A 21,478-nucleotide genomic window follows, 5' to 3' on the forward strand; every position below is an offset into this window, starting at 1 on the left:
CTGACAATGTACAAATACAGGGCAACAGTTTCTCATTTAGAAGGTAAGACAGATAAATCACACCAGAAATAAAATAGGGACGATGACAACCACAGTAATTAAAAGCAAAGAAGGTATCTTCCTTGCCTCTTACAGATAAAGTATTTATATAAATAAGGACACAACCCAACAAAATGGAAAAAATATATAAAAATCCTCTACCAATTAAAAAAAATAGCAAAACTAAAAACTCGATTCTCAATCATTAGCAGTGTCCTTTAAAAAATTAAAATTTAGCTTTCTATTATAAATAACAAAGCAGATGTGTCCCTCTGTGTAGGTGAAATTCTTGCACCTTTCTCAAGAAATGCATCAATGTAATCCCACACATACACACAAACACAGGCGTGCACGCGAGCAGACACACACACACACACACACACACACAGCCTTGCGCTCACGCACCCCAGGCTGTAGTTACCTTGTTGAGCTTCCCAATAAATAATGCCTACAGTAGTACCCCTGGGGATGCCCAAACCTGACAAGTTTAGCCATTCCCTGGTTTGACCCTGTCACAGAGCCGGCGAAAGCCCTGGCTCCCTATTGCTCAGAATTCTCTAGGCTGCATGGTTACACCAAGAGAAAAGGATTTGAGTCCAAGATTTGGAAATGCTGGAAGGGACCATAGGGACCACCTCGCCCAGTCGATTAAGGCTGGCTACAGACACCATCTCTCTAGAAAACCGGAGTTGGGGAGAGGGATCTTGTGTTGGTTTCAACCTTAGCAGCGGCCTCTGGAGGAAGCAGATGTTCAAAGCCAATGCTAATACCGTGGCACAAGGGGGTGGGCGTGAATTTCCAGAGCAGACTGCACTGAGCCAGACTTCCGGATGGTCATCTTCCCCAGAGACCATCTGGAAATCCGGGTGGTCCACCTCCCTGTTCCACTGACCACCCTGACCACACACCCCTTGAGATCTCCAACCTGTTTCCATCGGAATCAGAGCACCCCTCAAGAAACAAAGTTGGGAATAGTTTATGACTTTTTATTCCTAACACAAAAACACTTGACAACATTTTTAAATACAAAATAGAAAAACAAACCAAGAAACCTGTTTGGCTATTTAGTGGACCGTAACAAAGGCAATGGCCAGGCCCCCCAGCGCCACCTCCCCCCCCCCAGAATCCTCACACCCAACCTCTTTGCTCGCCCCGAGGGTACGGTGCGGGCCACCGACCCGAGGTTCAGGTTCACGTAACAAGGTCAGCAGCTGGGCTGCTAGTATTGCAGTTAGAGTAACCCCCTCCCCGGCCCCTGGACACGGGGTCCACTCCCGTCTCCTCTGCCCACAGGATAACTACTGTGCTTCTCAGTCTGTGCAAGAGTCTACTAAGTGCTTGCTTCTGACTGTGTGACACTGGGTTCTAAACACATAGACAGTTCCCTCAGGCCATGACATTTAATTCCCCAAATTGGTGTTGGACAGCAAGGTGCCCGAAAGGATTTCTTTGCCTTCCATCTGGGTAGCTGGTGGATACAGTCTTTGGCCACTAGAGGGCGACCAGACGTTGATAAGGCAAAGTGGAGGTGGAAGCTAACCAATCCCTTCACCAGTCACCCACGAGCAAGGCTGGCCAAGTGGGGAAGGAGGCTCTCGGGCTTCCTTGCAGGATCCTTTGACAAAACATACAGCATAGAGGGGGTTCAGCTATAGAAACACGTCTTTGCGGTGTCGTTCCGCCCAGGGACGGACAACCTACAGAACCACATTCTGCAAGCCCCCGGTTCGGGGAGCTGGATTTCTATGCTGCTTCTGCATGTGCAAGGCATTCCAAAGAACCAGAATATCTGAAAACCTGTCCCCCGGGGCCTCAAAGCCTCAGCCACCACTGCCGGATTATCAAAGAAACCAGAAGCAAAAGCTGCCCTAAAACGTATGCAGTGTGATCAAAGCCTCCGGTTGCCCCACAGGTTTTACAATCATTTGAAGGAAACGTGTGAAAAGTGCCTACGTTAAGCTGTTTTGAAAAAAAAAACAAGTGTATTGCTAGTATCGTCTGAGAGCAAGAGAGAAACAGCCAAGTGGTCACAACATTCGGATTAAAAGCTGTTCGGTGGGGACGATGACAAGGCTAATGTGAGATTCGAAACCACCACCTGGCCAAGCTGGGGCCGAACGTCTCACCATCCCCACAAGAAACTATGGCTTAGATCTGTCCTGGGGAGCTGGCCTCCTCATACAAGGGAACTCGGCCAGGACCATGTGGGTGCACATCTGCTGCTGGCTGGTGACCTCGCAGAGAACTGTCACCAGGGACTCGAGCTGGGCGCAGCCAGAGGATGACACTGGTTCCATAGGTGAGGGACGGATTCCTGATGCTCCCGGGGCGGGGGGGCACCTGAGCCTATCGGGTTCCACAGGGACCTTGGTGCTCCTTCCGTCCAATGCTCTCCTTTGTCAGTTGAGGGAACAGAGGCCCCAGAATACACAGTAAGTGAGAAACCTCAGGTTTCTCACTGAGATGGCTTATAGTTAGGTGACTTGCTCTGGAAACCCATTTCCGTCAGCTGGGCTGTTTTAGCTTTTTATACATACGTAAAAGTAGGTACCAAGATCGAAACTCACTGTTCCCTTTCTCTAGGGCCTCCAACAAAAGGGCCAGCAAAGGGCTGGCCCTAGGATGGACTCTGCCACTATTTAGGAAGGGATCTTGCTCCCCGCTCCGACCAGCCCCCCTCCCGACCCCAGCCCAGTCCCTAGGAGAGGACCTCACACAGCCGCAGGAGACCCATATTTGCCAGTGTAGAAACATGGAGCCAGGCTGACGTGTTGTGGTTTTCTCAAAGTGCTTTTATTGGTTCACCCCGAAGTCCGCCTCTGCCTACTGCCTGACGTCCTGCGGCCGCTCCCGGGGCTCCTCCCCCAACCCAGCGTCTGTTTGGGGCCAAGGGCATTTCTGTGGGTTTCCCAGCCCCCGAGCTCTCCCTCCATGTACCCTGTACCGCCGGACCCAGCATACAGCCCTGGAGCCCACCTCTGTGGGCAAACCCCCCGGGACGTGGGGGCCAACTTCAACACACTGCACGGAACCACTAACTGCTCTCCTTCTGCCCCAGGGGGAAGGGGGGAGGGGGTCCCTCTTCTTTGGCCAAAAAAACCATGAGGTTCGCTTTATTTGCTACTCTGCATCCCACGTCTTCCCTTAGTCCTATCTGAGGGTAACTGGTGAAACTCAGATGCTAAGAAAAATACTGCGGTGTTGCCGCCAGCGAGTCAGACCAACCCACCGGCCTGGGGTCGGTGCTGCTTCATGGCTGGGATGGCCCCTCTCTCAAGCCGCAGGCTCGGCTGGGATTTCAGTGGAGCCCAAGGCCTGGGGTGAGATTCTCCCGGTCCACGCAGAAGGGCCACGCGTCAACGCCCTCCCTGCCACCTCCTCTCACCACTCGCGCGGTGGCCTTGGCAGGCACGCTGCACACGCCTAGAAGAATCGCTCTCAAAACTTCAACCAGCACAGGCTCTACGCGATGAAAGACTTCTCAGTGCGTCTCTTCCTACATCAGGACTGAACGTCTGCAGCTCAGAGCACTCCTCCCTTCCTCCTCCTGTCCCCCAAGTCCTGCCTCTCCCCTGAGCACGGCCAACACGCCGCACTGCGAGGCCTCCCAGCGGATGCGGACACCTGACTGGTGGCTCTTTGCCTCAAAGCCGTTTCCTGGCTCGGGAGCAAGCTGTGATGGGCCGGGGGTGGGGGGGCGGGGGGCTTCTCTGCACTCCATCCACTCATATTCTTTGATGCATTTTCCTTCGGTAACCAGAACCCCCAAGAGTGAGGATTCTGATTCAGCCCGGTACCGACTGAGGAAGGAGATGAAGAATTCCACTTAGCGGTTGGATCGGACATTTCTGGAAACACCAGCACAGCACACAGATGGACAGTGCAACCTGCCCGTCGTGGGCGGCTGTCAACACAGTCTACAGTAAGCTTTGATGGCAATCACATGTAAACATCACCCAGGGCAAACACGAGGACAGAGCTACAATGAGATGGTTGCCAGTGGCAGCTGCTCCCTCTGGGTTACTCCTCAGCATAGTGGGCAAGAGACCAAGGGGGACAAGTCTTCCTGGAGACCTTGGAGTCTCCTTGGTTAGAAACACACAGCACCGAATGAGTCTTCCGGGCAGAGGTTGTCTGCAGGCTCGGTCCATTTTAGAACTTGTAGCCTTTCAGGGATGGGATGGCAAGCAGAAATGGAGTGGTGCTCTCGGCCGGCATCCTCTCCCACGGCAGCCAGCCCTGACCTTAGGCACGGTCATGCTCGGATCTCTGCTCTGCTCCAGGGCCAGTATCTATGTAACTTTGAGTGCCCTGTAGTCATCTGAGGTGATGGGCAGCCTCAGCTGACCCAGAAGAGGGGAGAAAGGGACTGGCCTTCCACTAAAAATCTGTCTTTACCCTCCCGTACCACCTGCCCAGGGCAGAATCTCTGGCCTAGGGCACATCAAGGAAGAAACAAGTAGGAGGGGCTTAGAGAACCTCTAGTCCAACTCCTTCTGGAGCAGGGGGGAGGGGGAGGGGTTCTGTGACTTAGCAAGGTCACCAAGTTCTTGGTGGAGCCAAGACTCAACCCAGCTCTCCAGACTCTGAACCTCAAGCTCCTTCCTACTGGTTTCCACAGGATGAACCCTCAGTATACTCCTGGGTGCCAGTCAGGACTGACAGGAGGCAGCGGACAGATTTAAATTCTATTCTATTGCATTCCGTGACCATTTATTGTGTGCCTACTGTGTGCCAGGCAGTGAACAGCTATAAAAAGGAATTTACAATGTTCAAGTCTGTGCTGCAGAAAGTCCCTTTTTCTGGTTTCCCAGCTCCCTCAAACATTTCATGTCTGCTGTTCCACTTGCTCCCCCCCCACCCAAGTGGGGGTTGCATGTCACAGTATTACTGGGAGTCCTGTGCCAATGAATGGCTTTAGCAGAATGTTCTCTCAAAGATCAGGACATGATAGACAGGGATGGGCCAGCATGAAACCATTTGGTTCTGCATGATGGAAACCTTTCAAAGATCAGACCAGGATGTCAAATGGTTTAGTTAAACTCTGATCCATTAGTAATGGCTGCCCAGAGCTCTGTGTTGAGAGCTCTAAAAGAACTCTCAAGCTCAAAGAACGTGAGTGCTGTAGTCGATTAGTTATGTCTGCCACTGGCCAAGGATGTGGAAATAGTGGTATGTGTGCCACGTACTTGCTATCTAGAGCTAGATACCACCTTTGCCAGAAGCTAAGACTCAGAGCTGGCAGGGACCTTAGAAATCAACTTGCCTACTTCTCCCCCTCAGTCCATTTCATAGAAAAGGAAGCTGGGGCCCAGGAAGGTCAAGTGACTTGATACACAGGAGCTCAAATTCCCTATTTCTTCTAAAGCCCATTTCCTCCAGCCTTCTCCATGGGCCTGAAATATGCTCACCTCCCAGGACAAGCTCACTGGCCCAGGATATCTACTAAGGTATTTGATCATCTTAAAAATAATAATAATAATAATAATGATCAACTACTAATTCTCAAAGTTCTAAGCCTGGCAGGAACAATAGATTGAATTAGCTTGTTGAATTTAATGAGCTAATTCCAAACATTTTAAAGCAAGCAGGACTTTTTCTCTTTTCTTTTCAATACAAAAATTTCCCAAGGAACCCTGACATCTGAACGAGATGAAGTTGGAGCCGCTCTGTCTGAAGTACAGGTAACGAGCTCATACCCTGCCTGGCCATGCTTTCCCTTATGAACAGCCCCCAAGGCACCGGCAGAACATCCAAGCTGGACATGGTCTGACATCACTCAAGAACATATTTAAAGTAAAGCCCACACAGAATGTTGTCTAAGTTGGAAAGGACACTGGAGATTGTCTTATCCACCCCCGGCCCTCACACGCCCCTTCTGTTCCCCCTGCCACCCAAACAACAGTACAGGTGAGGAAAAGGGGAAGACAAGCTGGTAGGAGGAGGATGGGTGGGTGGCTGGCCCCAGAAGGATGACCGCTCCCAGATCACCTGCCTGTGCCACTCCAGTTGTGTCACTGAGGCTCTGACAGCATGTCCACAGGTGTAGGCAAACCACAGAGCCCTCTGGATCAAGACATGCCCAAGCCTAAACTTGCCTAATGCGGGCGAGCCGGCTGTTGACTTAACCCTCCAAGTAAGCCCAGAGGCCTCCAGCCTGTGGCTCAACGTAGCTGACCTCACCTCTACCAATCCCTGGAACTATGCATCTTTACCCCAGCTACTGCAGGAGCACGGGACCAGGAATCAGGAGGCCTGGGCTGGGTCACTGCTCTGCCCCGTCACTGGCCGTGGGACCTTGGGCAAGTCATATCACCTCTTGGAGCACCGCCTGCCTCACCTGGAAAAACAAGAATCACCCCGCCTTCCTTACAAGGTCCTGCCAGGATCCGAGCACTCCAGGCCAGGCCCAAGCTCCGAGCACCAGCTGGCACCAGATGACAGTTCCGCCTGGAACTGGACCCACGCCTGCTCAGTGACAGACGGGGCAGAGCTTGGCAGGAACGTCCCAGAAGCCTCTCCCCACCGCTCCGAGTTGTGGCTGCAGGCCACACTTCCCTGGGGACCAGTAGCCCAGCCACCCAGCACCTCTAGGGCTTCCTGGCAGAGGGAGCAGAGCAGCTCAGTGGCAAACACCTCACGACAGTGCATAGTTAAAAAATCAAGGAAGCGATACAATAATCCTGGGCACAGTACATCTGAGCCATAAATACATTATTTTAAGGATATACTTTTTTTTTCTTCAATTAAAAATGAGTGTATAATCCTGATTCTATTCACGAGTAACAATTTCATCATCACATACTACGGACAAGAAATGTTATGGTGAACATGGCTGCACGTCTACGAGGGAAGTCGGTCAGGGAGCGAGGGGACATGGGTGGAGTGGGAGGCGCCCCCGGGGCCGCCCGCCGGAAGCGAGGACACTACTGTGGCAGTGGGACATCAACACCATGGAAACTCACAGACAGAAGCAGCTTTGTTCAATGTAAACATTGATTTTTTTTTTTAAAGGACAGCAGTTTCAAGTCTCTCTCTCTCTCGTGTGTTCTCTCACGCGCTCGCGCTCTCGCCTTCTCATATACTTAATTTCTTTGAAAACGTAAACATATTGGAAGGGCCTTGTCTGAGGTATTGAGGTATTCCTCGAAGGTTAAGGCTGTTATCAATGCGGGCTCTGCTGGGCCTCCTTCAGTAAGCTGTCAAAATCCATGGCTTCGTACTTGTTTTTCACTGATGCAGGAAGGGCCTCTTCGGAATTGGAATCTGGGCAGGGGGGTGGAGGAGTCAAGGAGAGGGGAAGGCGGTGAGCAACGCAGAAAGGCCGGACGATCAGCAAATCTGCCACCAGGGTCAGCCCTGTGCAGCGCGTGTGCCCCAAGGCCTCAGAGAGCACTAGACAGCAAGCATGACCTTTGCCAGCCTATTGTGAACCTCTGCCCTGTCGTCAACGTCTCGGGGCCTCCCTGCTTCCAGAACATGGTGGCCCCAACTAGAGCGCCCCACAGCTCCTCTCTAGCTCTGATACTCTACAATACAATCTATTTCCCTGACAGCTTCTTGCCCACTAGTAAACCACTGCCAAAGTCACATAAGGTGGCCAACAACGCTAGGACGCCCTCACTGTGCAGACACGGAACCAGATCCCATGTGTGTGGACGTGCAGCCAGGTGAATGAAACACTGCCCGGCCAGGAACCTGCCTGAATTTCCTCCCCCTCAGCCCTGTACCACAGAGGCTGTGTCAGACTCTCCTCCACACATCATTCTCTCCTAAATGGTACTTCATTGTCCCCCATTGGTGAGAGCGTGGTGACAATATTATTTCGCTGTGGCCCATTAATGGACAAGGCTGCCTGCCGCCTGATGGGGCCACCATGGAACACCCCCCAAAAGCAGCAGGACAGCCACTGGCCCTGTGAGGTCTAAGAGACAGTCAATCATGGTTCTGCCAGCTGGCTGTGAACACAAGACTGGACCTTCCAGGAGGCCACAGGGGCTTCGAATCTGCCTCTTGGTACCAGTCCTGAAACGGGACAAGACAGACCAGAGACCGGAAGAAAAACAAGATGGCAGCCTCCAGGCTGCGATATTATACCAGTTGGCACATTAGAGCTTTAGGGTGGGAACTGGGTCCAGAGGGGGCTTTAGGTCTCTCTGGAGTGTGGCAGGGCCTTGGGTACTTACCATAGTCAGTGTGTCTGGGCCAGCAGAAGTGCTGGAGCCCTCCGTAGCTCAGCTGGAAGGAGGGCTCATTGCGTTTCCGCAGGGCAGCGCCATTCCTCAGAGACAGGGCAGCGTGCTCAGAACACCGGTAGGTGATGAAGCCGTACTTCTCGCCTCTGTGGGGAGAGGTCGGGGGAGCACGTGACTGAGCCAGCTTGGATGACACTCTCAGCCCACCCATAACTAGATGACGAGCAGAGAACCTCACTGATTCAGTAACCATGTCGCATGGCCCCCCACATACAGATGATGCCAACTGCTAGGCTGACTTCCACTGCAAATAGGAAGAGTAGGTGATTCACAGAATATCTGCCAGGCGCCTCAGCCTTCAGACCGCCCTGTGAGTGGCTACTGGCATTTTCTCCCCCTCAGGGATGAGGAAACTGGCTCTGTGGAGTTCAGAATTTGCCCAAAGACAGTGGCAGGGCAGGGTATTGACACTCAGGCCTCCCCCCAAGGAAGCTCATTTGCCACAACTATACCCCCACTCTACCCCTCCTGCCTCCTTCGAAGCCAGCCTCGGCCACCACTTGCTTGCCTGCTAACGGGGCCGCCCCCTTCCCTAATACAGCTGGTGTTGTGTACACATCTTGTCCTCTGTGGCAGACAACTCTGTGTCCGCCTGCTCAGCTTCCACTCCCCTTCCTCCGACAAAGGTGCCATGTGTTCACAGCCACTCGTCAAGTATAAGCCTGTTGCCCGAGGCAGAACCTCGAAGACTCTATCCCAGCTCCTGGCTGGAACTGTGAGGGATACCCTCCTTTCCCTGGTAGGAGGTAGGTAAGCTTAGAGATGGGGGCTGCCACTTTGCCACCTGAGGGCAGCCTGCACGAGGAGGATGCTGAGGCAAGGGGCTCCTAAGGTCAGTTCCCCCAACTCCTCAGCTCCGCGAACAGCAAGGAAAAGAATCCTGGCTGCCAGGCCCTCTGCTATGGATAATCCTGAGGGCAGAGATGAGGTGGAGTTCCTCTACCGCTGAGGACGGGCTTGCCAACACTAGGCGCCTAATACACACTCAGCTGAATCACATTTCCTGACTCCTCTCTGAACGAGGCCAAAGTTGGCTCCCCTCTGCCTTTTGAAACATCCACCAAAACGTGCTTGCTTTGTTTTTTCCATGTTCTTTGCATTTGACGCCCTGAGGACTGCACAGAACTTAAAAAACAGTTCTGTGTAGTGACTCTTTTTTAAAAAAATCATGGTAAAAACACAAAACATAAAACGACCATCTTTAGAACAAGTGTATAGTTCGGCAGTGTGTTACATATATTCACGCTGCCGGCAACGGATCTCCACTCTCTCTGCTTGCTGTTTCCAGGAATCTGACTGTTCCAGACACCTCGCGTAATGGCACCACAGCACCTCTGTCTTTCTGGGACTGCTGATTTCACGGAGCACAATGAGGTCATGATTACCAATTATCCGTGCCTGCGGCATGTGACAGGGTGTCCTTCCTTTTAAGGGTGAGTATATTCCACTGTATGCAGAGACTACATTTTGTGTATCCGTTCAGGAGTCAACAGACACTTGGGTTGTTTCCACTTTTCGGTTATCGTGAGTAAAGCTCCCAAACACACAGGTGTGCAAGTACCTCTTTGAGATTTTACTTTTGATTCTTTTAAGTATGCGCCCAGCAGTGGGATTGCTGGATCATATGGTAATTCTCTATTTCATTTTTTGAAGCCCCTCCAAACCAGTTTCCATGGCGGCTGCACCGGGTTGCCTTCCCACCAGCGTGCACGCGGGGTCGGACTTCTCCACACCCTTGTCAACACTTGGGGTGTTCTGTAGCCACCCTAATGGGTATGAAGTGTGTAATGATTCCTATATAGAAACCATTCTCTCACTGGAGCTTTGTAAAATGATCATTAAATTAGAATTGAAAAACCTTAATAATCTAGTTGGCGAATACAGAATTATCTCGAAACTGACAAAGTTTTGACCTGTAAGTTGTGCATTTACACACAACCTGTTCTTCTGGTAGGTCCCTCCACAGATGAACACCGTTCCCCCAGGTGAGTGAGGGAAAACCAAGAGTCCCAGCAGAATAAAAGGTCTGAACTGGCCGGTCCAGGGTGGGGGGAGAGGTGAGTAACGGGGAGAGGTGAGTAATGGGGCTCTTGCAGGGCAGTGACGTTCAGTACAAGCATGCATTTAAGCCCCGGGCGCTGTTTGCTCCCCGGTACCGGCTCCAGGGCAGGGAACCTGGAGGAGACATGTGGGCTGCAGATTTGGCTCTGCTGCTAACTAGCTGTTCACTTAACTTGCCTGAGCTCCCCCGAAAGGGAGAGCGACAGAACGAGTGCGTAGGTCACAGGCACGTCAGAAGGCTGAAGAGAACGCACAGGAATTGCCTGGCACTTAGCAAACCAAGCGTATTGCGGGACCGCCCCGCTGTTACTGGACCTTCTCTGGGGCCTGGCCCTCCAGGTCCAGGCTGCGGGTTTTGTCAGATTTGTCGGGCATGTTCTGTGTGGCCAGCCCTAGATCGGGACCTCGGCCCCTCCCCACGGCCCTCTTCTGCAATAGCTTGACCTGACTCACCTCTTGCTTCTCGTCAGCACCTGGCACTCCACAATCTCACCGAACACTTCGAAGCGCCTCCTCAGCTCTCGGGAGCTCATGTCACTGGAGAGATTGCGGACATACACCACACGGCCTTCGTCCTGCTCCGGAAGGGAAACGCAGAGAGACCCAGTCACTGCCTGGCCTCCTGGGACCCCCTCGATGGTAGGCTCCTATGGAGTCCTCGTCCCCAGCCCATGACACCTGGCTGAGTGGATGACACCACTGGAGTCAGAGAGAAGACGATGATGACCCCTATCCCAGAAGACCTGCCTTGTTGGGGGAGGGGCCACTGAGCGTCGGACGGGGCAGGGGCTTCCAAGGAAGCAACTGCTCGCGTGAAGGAAAGGAACAGAGAAGGGACAGAGACGAGAGAAGGGTTCGTCATCATTCATGTAACTGCCTACTTGCACAGTTGTGCTCTGGGCCTGGGACTTTTTTTGGTAGTGGGGGAGGCTGTGGTAGAAAGGCAAGCTGGCAAGCTGGTGATGGGCAAGGACGGGGAGGGAGGCAGGTCGCCAGCACAGTCACGGTGGGCTGGGAGAAGGTAATGCGACACGGGCTGGAGGGCTCGGAGCCACCATCATCCTCAGCTTTGCCAGGACGGCGTGTGGACGCCATGACTAAGAGGTCACTTCAGGCGAGCTGGGTGCTGTGCTGTGGGCCCCTGGAACAGCCCAGCAGAGGGACGGTGGGGAGGAAAGGCTGGCACGTCCCCTTCTCTCCTCCCCCATCTGCGACTGGATCCAGCTCAAGCCACTGCTGGTGAAAGAGCTGCTCTGACCCACCGGGCGACAGCCAGCCGCGCTGCTGGAAACCTGTGCTCTGCTGCGCAAAGTGGACGGGCTCTGGTCTGGATAGGCTTTCTCTGGAATAGGTTACAGCCAGTGATGCTGGTGGAGCCATTCCATTCCCATCTCACAAAAGGCAGGGAGGAAAGCAGGGCCCAGGGGCCGCGGCGGGGCTGCACTGTCCATCGCACGGGAACCGTGTTCTGCTCAGTGAAGGAGCGCGCTCCCCCCAGCGCCCTTCCAGGCTCCCGGCAGCTCCTTCAGCTGGTAAGGAGTTCTTTGCTGCCTCTGCCCCACGGTCCTCCTAAAACTGCCTCGTGGCTCCTCTCATCCGTCAGCGTCTAGCTCCTTGCCGATGCCCTTCCCAGACCGCCCTATAAATACATCCTCCCCAACAGTCAAAACACGACTATTTATTTCATAGACTTTCGCCTGCCATGATTAATTCCACCGCGCCTCTCCCCGTCTCTGATTACAGTGTTTATTCCTTGTTTATGAGTCTGTTGCCCTTCTCTCCCTTCTGCCCCAGCCACGGGAATGGGGACCTTGTCCGTCTCACTCATGCCAAGCACGTCACAACCGCTGAATGGTCACACACGGATTCCAAGATGACACTCCAGACACAGCCTGTGGTTGGCTGTCAGTACCTGTTTGCAGACACCTGTGTACCTCTGGGGCATGCACACCTCACATATCTCCCCCCGCCTCTCGTCTTCACCCCGAAGCACCCGTCATGGGGGAAAGCAATTAAGTGCAAGTCTGTTTGTCTTTCTGTGCCTCTGTCTTACTCTCCCTTCCCTTCTTTCTAGGGACGTGGAGGGGCTGGCTCCAGCTCTCCTCTTCAGCTTCCTGGCACAGCCTGGCCCGGGAGACTAACCTGGGGGAGGATGAGAGGGCTCAGTGGGAAGCAAGGAGCAGGCTCTCCTTGTCCCTTAGCCCTGATCAAGCTGGGGGACCCTTAGGAAGGTCAAGGCCCAACTCCCTTGGATATGGATGAGTAAACTGAAGCTCAGGGAAGCTGGGAGACCTGCCCAAGGTCACACAGAAGGCGGCAGCAGGGCTACTCTATGGCCTGGTTGGCCCAGCTCTGCTCCAACCCCCACCACAGCTGGCCCTCTGGGCCCTGTCGAGCCTCCGACATTCAGCCCTAAAATCACCACCGACTCCGTGCCTCACAGCCAGTCCCTCGGCCGCACGTTGCACAATGCCACCTCTGATACCCTTGTGTGACCCTGGTGCTTTCTGAAGTCAGGGAAATGGAATTATATTCTGCAGGCCACAGCCAGCCTCAAAGGCCTTCGGGTCTAGCAAGCCCCAGCACGTCCTGACGCCCCTGCTCTTCCCCACTCGCTCCGGGCTCCGGGGCCCCAGATCACTTACAATGGCCTTTTCCCGCCGCTTCCTGGCGTGCCGGACGCTTGGCGTTCCGTCTGAACACGGCCCTCTGCTCTCACATCTGTCAGTGAACAAGGAAAGCAGAAGCACTCACTCTCAGGAGGGAGCACGGCAGGTGGGCGGGTGCACCTGCCCCAGGAAGCAAGGGGCGCTTCTTTAGAGCTCGCTCACGAGGGCGCAAGTAGCAAACTGGCACCCGCAGAAGCCCAGCATCCCCCCCAGCAGCGACAGCCCAGCACTGTGTGCGGGTCTGCACAACCTGACACATGCCGCTGGCCAGCTTCTGGGACTGGATCACTGGGAACCACCCGGTCGCTAATGAGCACCCCTCTGAGCCCTGCCTTTTTATGCCAAGAGGGATGGAAGGGCCCTTTCGCTTCATTACTGCACTGGATCTCAGCGTATGGGGTCTTCTGATTCCCCATTTCCCAAAGGAAAACCGAGGCTCAGGTTCAGTATGAGATCTGCCTGAAGCCAGAACGTGGGGGAGCCAGAGCTCGGAGGAGGGCGGCTGATCCCAGACCTCCCACCCTCTGGCGCTTGGTATCCAGCCACGAGGCGACCCTGGCCGTCACAGCTTCCCCCCCACCCCATCCAGGGCGGCTATCAGGCCCATCAGCCCAGATGTGCAGTCCGAGGACGCTCCTGGGCGCCACGTGCCCGTGTCCTCTGGCCTGTCTGCACGCTGCCCCATCCTCCAGAGAGCCAGCCGCCACAGCGGACGGAGCATGGCACAGGAGTCCTGGCTCTGCACGTGCTGCCTGCGTCCTCCGGGAGATTCGACACAGAGGCGAACATCGGCTCTGCGGTCAGACAGCCTGTGTCAGAACCCTGGCTCGACCGCCTCCCTGCTGGGTGACCTTGGGCTAGTTACTCACATCCCCTCAGCCTCAGTGCTTCGACTGCAAGCCAGGGAGAACTGACTGTACCGCTTCCTTGGCCATTTGAGAGGTGCCGGTCAGAAAAAGCTGAGCTCAAGCCCTGCTCCATGATTGCTTGCTCGCTTTTCTGTCGCACCTCTTAGAGCCTCAGCTCCCTCATCTATACAATGGGCATAAGAAGCACATGTCCAAGTGCATCTGTGAAGCTAAATAGGGTCACAGAAGGGGGCGTGACCTGCAAACTTTAAAGTGATAAATAACGGTGGGGGGGGGCGCCTGGGTGGTTCAGTCGGGTAAGCGCCCGACTCTTGACTTTGGCTCAGGTCATGATCTCAGGGTCATGAGTTCGAGCCCCGAGGAGGGCTCCGCACTGGGCGTGCAGCCTGCTTGGGATTCTCTCTCTCCCTCTTCCCCTGCGCCACCTCTCTCTCTCCAACAAAAAACAAATAAGTAAAATGCAAAAATAACAGTATCGTCATCCATTTGCAACAGATTGGCAGTTTCCCACCTGAAGACCTGAGAATGACTGGAAGGTACTGTGGGGTTTGTGTTATTAAACCAGCTCAAAACACTTCTGTGGACCAATGTTTGGTATTGGAAGCACAGGTGAAAAAATGTGGGTCTGCAGAACACGGATGACTGGTTTACCAGATTTACCAGGTGCCAAGTTCTGTCAGCTGAGCAAGAATCGAGGGAGCAGAAAAAGCCAGCCCTGAACTTGGCCCAAAAGCAAGAAGAGGAAAAGGAGAATCCATGGGAGTTTCTAGAGAGGCTCCCAACTCTTTGCAGGCAAGTAATGAAGGCAGGCCTTACCCTGACAGCCCGAGGTCAGGAGGGAAAGGAGGCCAGGAAGCTCCAGCTCCAGCCTTCGGGGAGGTGTTTCAAAAAGGAGAGAGCCCTGGTAGCTTCGGAGCTACTAAATGTTGCAGAGGACACTGCCCGATACGGATGCCAAGTCACTTAGCTCACAGTGACCCCTGGCGAAAGGAGAATGGAGCCGGAAAGAGGGCTCAGAGAGTTCTGACCACTCATCCTGGCTTATTACATAGAGGGGTTTTCGGAGAAATCGAGAGGAAACTCCCGTGAGAAACAGGTAGCTCAGGGCTTCTTAACCTTAGAGTCCGGAGAGTCGACAAACCCTCTAAAATCGAATGTCAGTTAGACGTCTACACACATTCTAAGAGGAAGAGGAGTGCTTGCTTTATTCAGATTTTCAAACAGATAAGAGCTACTGGTGTAGATATATAAAGCCGAGTTTTTCTAAGAAAAGATATTTTTCTATTAGCTGAATTCTGGGTCTCAGAGTATGGCACTCTGGGGACATCATCATCACCTGGGGACTAGCTGGAAATGCAGACTCTCCACCACCTGGGCGGGTGAGATCCAGCTGTCCACTTGGTAAGAAGTGCCTGGTGGCTGCCAAGCGGCTCTAGACTCACGAGCACCATCTAGTGGTCATTCAGGTACATCTCAGGCAGAGGGGCTGGGACCTGCACTGACCCTCCTCAGGCCTCCCCTCAGGTGAAGAATCAGGTCCTGCGGTGATCAGGGAGAAAGGCAACCTGTCTCCACCCACATATGCCAAGCCTGGCTCCCTGCTGACTCTTGGACCAGCTCCTTCTTTCAGACCAGTTCAGTGAGCCAAGATGGTACGAGCACACAGGCTCATGACACATCATCCCTGTGGGAAGGTAGAGCAGCTCCCAGGGGGACGGCTGACTGCTGGAAGTCCTGCACAGCTCAGCAGGACCAAGAAATGGGAATAAACCTTATCACTGCTTCAAATCCAGGTATTTTTTTCAGAACGCAGATTAGAATTCTTCTATTCGTCCTCTCACATGTAAATGTCACATAGATATTAAACTGGGTCTGATTTACAAATATAAAAGCAGAAAACACAGATGAGTAAGGGACAAGTTCCTTTAGACAAAGGCCACGAATGGCCAGGAAGTGGGCTTTCTTCCTCTCCTGGGGCCAAGAGATGTGGGGGACTCCTGACCATCACACAGCAAGGCTTTGCTTGCCGCCAGGACTTGCCCACAGCCCCCCAGGGAAATCACCTCCAGGGCCTTGGACCAGGACGTGGGACACACGGGGAGATGCAGCCCTGGCTTCAGGGCTCCTCCCTCCCTTGGCACTCTGGGAACTGGGTTCCTCAGCTGCCCACTGTCCCTCTTGAGGCCACCCATCTGTACCTGAAGGTCCTTCGGGTGGCTGGTGACCGGGAGCGGCAGGAGGAGGAGCCGGAGCTGGAACGGCTGCGGGAACAGAGCTGCCGACTGGCCTTGCTTGGTGGGCTCTGGTAGGGGCAGTGGTCAGAGCGAGGGGGGCTGACCCCTGAGTCCTCTTCTTCATCGTCCTCCACCTCCTCCTCCTCCTCCAGGAGGAAGCTGCTCTCCCCACTGCTGCTGCTGCTGTCCTCAAAGACCGTGTCATATTCAGGACTCTTACAGGAGGCCAGGTCTTCGTCCTCCAGGGCGGTCTCCAGGAGGCCGAAGTGCTTGGTGAGGCGGGCGCGGATCTCGTGGTCTCTCAGCAGCACACTGTCCTTGGCGGGGGCACCGCCGTCACAGCTTCTGTCTTCCTCCCTGTCGGAGGCCTGCCCCTCAGCCCGTGGGGCACCTTGTTGGGGCCAGTCCTCAAGGTGGACCCCAGACGGCTCCCAGGACCTCAGCACCTTCCTCTGCAGGGCGCCTTCTGGCTTGAGCACCTGGCAGTAATCGTGGTCTCCAAAGGAACAGGAGAAGGGGCGCTTCTGACCAGTCTGGGAGGCTGGCTGGGCTGTAGCATGCCGCAGGTGGGACAGGAGCTCGCTCCGTTCTGGGTGCTTCTTTGGCAGCTTGTGGGCAGCCACGGTGGCGGTCCCGAGCTGGAGGCCCTCCAAGCTGGGGAGGCCGGGAGCTCTGTCTCTGCCTGGGCTGTGTTTGATGTCTGGCTTGAAGGGGTCCTCCTCTGTGGGCTTGTACGGAGGTGTGGTGGGTGGGGTGAGTCCTAGCCAAGCAAGAGGAGAACCCTGTGAGGCGGAGACAGATCACTTCTCCTATGGACAGAGACTCTTGTTCGGGATGGCAAGTAAGCAGCCCAGGTATCACCACGTTCCCAACCCAGGGAATGGCAGGCATCACTAGTCAATCGCCGCACTGCCCGCTGAGCCTGAATGCCGCCCGGACTCCCCACAGAGTCCATGGTCAATCTTGAGGGGGCACGTGACGAAATCCCATTGCCATCCCTCTGCAGCCTGACCACAGTAGCCCAAACCTTCAGGTCATTTGAGAGATCCCCTTCTGCTTTCCATCCCATCACTCAACAAGCTCTCTCAATGCCTCCGATGTCTCCCAGAGTGGAGAGGCGGCCGGCGCCACAACGCAAACCTCCCACCTGGACCGGGCCACCACGGTGCCATCCGTGTTTCCTGCATCTGAACTTGGCCTCCATCCTCCCCAGTGCACCAAAGGAACTTGCTAAACGCCGGAGATCTCTTCCTTCCTGGGGCTCCCGAAGCCTCCAGGATCAGGACCAAACCCTCAGCCTGGCATTCCTCTCGGCCTTCTGTGATCGCTCCTTCCTGCCTGTCCCCCTTTTGCTAAGCAGCGACTCCAGGTGACCAGCCTCCTCAGGGGAACCTGTGATTTCACCCCAGGAGCCTCTGCTCCTGTCGATCCTGCTGCCAGGGATCTCCTTCCGGCCTCTTCGCTCCGCAACTTCTGCTCCTCCCACAAGCCCGGCTCATAAGCCCCCCTTGCAAATCTTCCCAGACCACACCCCTACCCCGCCCCACCCTGCCCCTTCCTCCGTGCTCCCAGAGCTCTGGCACAGACTGAACCAGTGTGCCCGGAGCAGAACTCCAGCATGGTGTGAGTCTGTCTCCTACAGAGCTGGCAGGCTCCTTCGGGGGAAGATGTGTCTCTCATCCTTTCCTACCCTCGCCCTCAGCTCCTGTGCGGACTGTTTGCAGCTGAACGGCTGACTCTTCCCCTCACAACACCTCACTGTGCACCTTCAGACCCCACGCGGCCTGTGCAGCAGTAGCTCAATGGCGCCGTTCTGTGTGGGGGACTCGTCGCCAGGAAGTCGTGTCAGTTCCCCCAAGGGCACCCCACCAGCTGCGCCCCTGGCTCACCTGCGGTGCCAGAGAGCTCCACCGTCAAGGTCTGCTCAAAGCTCTTCCTGCCAAAAGGAGGGTCACTGGTCGGGGGGGGGGACAGAAAGGAAAGACGCCAATGAGCAGCAGGCTCCACCTCCCCAGTGTACAAAGAGGACAAGGGGACACTGTGACAGACCCTGGTTCTGCTGCCCAGAGAGGTGGGTCCCGGGGAGAATTTTCTGGGAAACCCCCATCCTGGCTTAGAGGAATTCAAAGCAGTATACAGCTCTTGCAGGAGACACAGGAGACATTTGCTGGAGGCTGGAGACAGGGCGAGCATCATCACCCTCCTTATTTTACAGACGGAGCACCCGAGGCCCGGAGAGGGAAGGAGACTTGCCCAAAGCCACACAACATTACCAGCTTTCCCCTGCAGAGAAAAGAATTCCTCCCCTCTGTCCTGGAGAGGAATGCTTACGAAATGGCCTGAAACCTTAATTCCCCACTTTCCCTGGGCCTGCAGAGACCTCCCTTCTAAGGGAGCCCAGCTACCGAGGGCCCCACATGGCAATGAGGGCAGGGACACGGGGACAGGGGCAGTCGCAGGGCCTTACCACCCACCCAAACCCCCACCCCCAATACACATACCCAACAGGACACAGACTCATGGAATAATAAACCAGCGATTTCCAAAACTCTACCTTTGTGACAAGGCCAGCATGAGGCACCTGGGAGAGTCTGAAAAGAAGATGAAAAGGAAAAAAATAAGATTTCCCAACACAGCATCACTAGCAGATGTTTCCCTCTGGAGGAAACCCCGAACCCCCACTGGTACCAAGCAGGGCTCTCCGCAGGCATGTGACCCAAAAGCCCCCGTCATTTTTAGGGAAGGGCAGGGACAACTCAAAGCCACCTTCATTCCCAGGATCTCAGCAACATTAGAGGCGGGCAGACTACTGGAGTTTTCAGAAAGAGCAGGTAGATATGAGGGTGACCCCTTCTGGCCAAACAGTGTAGTACAGTGGGGGGGGACCCCAGGGAAGGCCAGGGGTGGGGGGGCCACAGGCAGACAGATGGACGGATGCAGGATTCGCTAGCTGAACAGGTCGCTCGATACTTCTGTGCCTCAGTTTCTGTGTCTGACAATGGAGATTATGCCAGCACCTACCACACAGGCCCCCTGAGGAGTCAGTGGAGTTAAGCTGTGTCAAGTTTTAGACCAGCGCCTGGCATAGCAAATATACAATAGATACCCGTTATAATCCCCACCACTACTGTTACCATTTAAAATTCAATGTCATTAGGGAGCTGGATTTACAGACTCACTCCTTTCGTCCCATCATCACCCAGGACGTCTTCTTTAGAGCACTTAGCACAATTTGTAATTATCTTCCTTTTTTATTTACTTTGTGATTGCCTGTCTACCCCACTGACACACCAGCCCCACGAAGGCATCTGGCTCCGTGTTCATTAAGTGGTGCCTGGCCCATGCGTGATGAAAAACTCAGAGATGGGTGGGTGACTTCTAACGATCCGCCCAACTAGCCCATTGCACAGAAAGGGAAGTCAAGAGCTGGAGAGGGGAAGGGACTTGCCCAGCACAGGGCTCCTGGCTCCCAGTGCAGTGGGGTATGCCACGCCCCATCCCTGCCCCCTCTCTTGCAGACCACCGACTCTGACTACCTCTGGAAGGGAGCCGTGGGCAGCTGGGGTCCTCATCCGTGTCCCCACACCCACTCTCACAGGGGCTCTCCAGAGCCGGGATCTGGGGTCCCCGTGGGAGCTGCTGGTCTTGACCACTGTCCTCATCTGTGGGGCTGCCCAGTGCCCCCTCCATGTCAGAGGCCTCGGGAGCCAGGCGCAGGGAGGGCAGAGTTCCTTGGGGCTCCGCAGGGACCAGAGACTCATCAGAGAATGCCAGCCAGGGACCCAGCTCCGGGTTCAGTCTCCTGGAACGCCGCACGGGGCACACCGCGTTCTCCAGCTTCCTCCCCAGCTTGGTCCACGGCAGGCCTCGGCCCGGTCTTTTCCGGCCCCACTCCTCCTCCTCTTCCTCCTCCTTTTCTTCCTCCTCCTCTTCCTCTTCCTCCTCCTCCTCTTCCTCCTCCCGCTGCAACCTGGCTGACCGGCCGGCATGTCCTTTCACCTCAAGCCGCAGTGGGCGCAGGCTGGGTCTGGGCCCGGTGCTCCTGGGTGAAGCTGTGATCCTCACCTCCTCCACGGGGGACGGGTGGCCAGGGGAGGCCTGGCTGTCTTTGGGGGTCCTGGGCCTGGGTCGGGGTGTAAGGGAGGCATAGACGGGTGTGGCCAGGCGGTAAGGTTTGCTGACATCACAGAGGACATCTTGAGCCAGAAGTTCCCTCAGGATGGAGAACTCAGCCCAGGAGCCTTTGGAAGGGTGCTGGGACCGGGGCCAGGGTTTGACCTGCTTGGAGGGGCTGCCGCAGGGCTGGGGGGCTGGCTCCGGGGCCCGTGGGGGCAGCTTCCTCTGGGGGAGGCAGTAGGTGTGCATGTAGCGAATGAGCTGCACGATCGCCTGCATGTTCTCCCGGGACCCCTGGGTGCCAGGGCCTGCCCTGCCCGGGGCTGGGGAGTCCTGCGGCGAGGCTGGAGCTGGCAGGGGGCTCGGGCAGTCCTCACCAGCCTCCTCCTCCTCCTTAGCTGGGAGCTGGGGACTCGGGGCGGGTGGCGGCTGCAAGCCCCTGTCCGGGGAGCAGGCTTTAGTCTGGGGGCAGGACGGCACCGAAGTGAGGTGCTTGTGCAGTTCCGTACAACTCCGGCTCTGAGACTGCACTGTGGGGGCCTTCTTGTCTTGGGTGCCGTCCACCTAGAGAGAGAAAGAGGGCAGAGTGAGGAGGGAGGCCCGCACTGTCTCCCTCCGCTCTGCCCCACACCTGTAGCCGCCGGCCGGGGCCCACATGGCACCTGGCAGCGCTCAGGTGATGAGGAGCAAAGGAATGACCAGACTTGTAACAGACCGCCCAGCCACGGATTTCACCCCTTCCCCGTTCACTGCCACAGCCCTGCTCTGACCACCCCGCTCCCCCGCACTAGACCCTTCCATAATGACACGAGGAACTACATGAGTGGCTGCCTGGGTGTGGGGACAGTGATTAACTGTACTTGGGGTTGCTGGGAGCTTTCTGGGATGATGGGAATGTTCTAGAACTAAACTGTGGTCATGGCTGCACAACCCTGTACATTTACCACAAATCAGAGAATTATACTTTCAAAATGTGCCTTTTATGATATTTAAGGGACACCTCCATAAGACCATTAAAAAAATTTTTTTTGATTCTGCCCTGAGGGCATGGGGTTGAGTCCCCTGCAGGAGTGGCCAGGGACCCAAGGGGAAGGACCGAGTCAAGGCTCTGAGTCACAGGCACGCCAGGAAATCACCTATGAAGCCCCTTTGAAAGTCTTGGAAGATGGAGCCCAAGGAGGAAAAGGGATTTGTTTTACTCCTTGGTGTTCACAATAGAGCTCTGGACTCTCCCA

The 21,478-nt window shown here is 55.1% G+C and overlaps 1 protein-coding gene across 4 annotated transcripts in view; it reads right to left on the reverse strand.

The window, feature by feature from the left end:
* Positions 1-2,810: 2,810 nt before the first annotated feature.
* Positions 2,811-21,478, reverse strand: part of PPARGC1B (PPARG coactivator 1 beta) — a 106,761-nt gene continuing 88,093 nt past the window's right edge. The window contains exons 5-12 of one of the 4 annotated variants that reach the window (XM_034656896.1): positions 19,664-20,807; positions 18,682-18,718; positions 18,017-18,063; positions 16,092-16,887; positions 13,001-13,076; positions 10,809-10,933; positions 8,226-8,380; positions 2,811-7,305 (exon numbers count right to left, since the gene is read on the reverse strand). In XM_034656896.1, the coding sequence (XP_034512787.1) occupies positions 7,205-7,305; positions 8,226-8,380; positions 10,809-10,933; positions 13,001-13,076; positions 16,092-16,887; positions 18,017-18,063; positions 18,682-18,718; positions 19,664-20,807 (2,481 nt within the window). In that variant the 3' untranslated portion in view covers positions 2,811-7,204. Of the gene's footprint in view, positions 7,306-8,225; positions 8,381-10,808; positions 10,934-13,000; positions 13,077-16,091; positions 16,888-18,016; positions 18,082-18,681; positions 18,719-19,663; positions 20,808-21,478 lie in introns of those variants that run through there. The other 3 variants (XM_002918164.4, XM_034656895.1, XR_002142461.2) reach the window with 3 other exon arrangements.

The sequence above is a fragment of the Ailuropoda melanoleuca genome, chromosome 3, assembly GCF_002007445.2.
Source record: "Ailuropoda melanoleuca isolate Jingjing chromosome 3, ASM200744v2, whole genome shotgun sequence".
Lineage (NCBI taxonomy): Eukaryota > Metazoa > Chordata > Mammalia > Carnivora > Ursidae > Ailuropoda > Ailuropoda melanoleuca.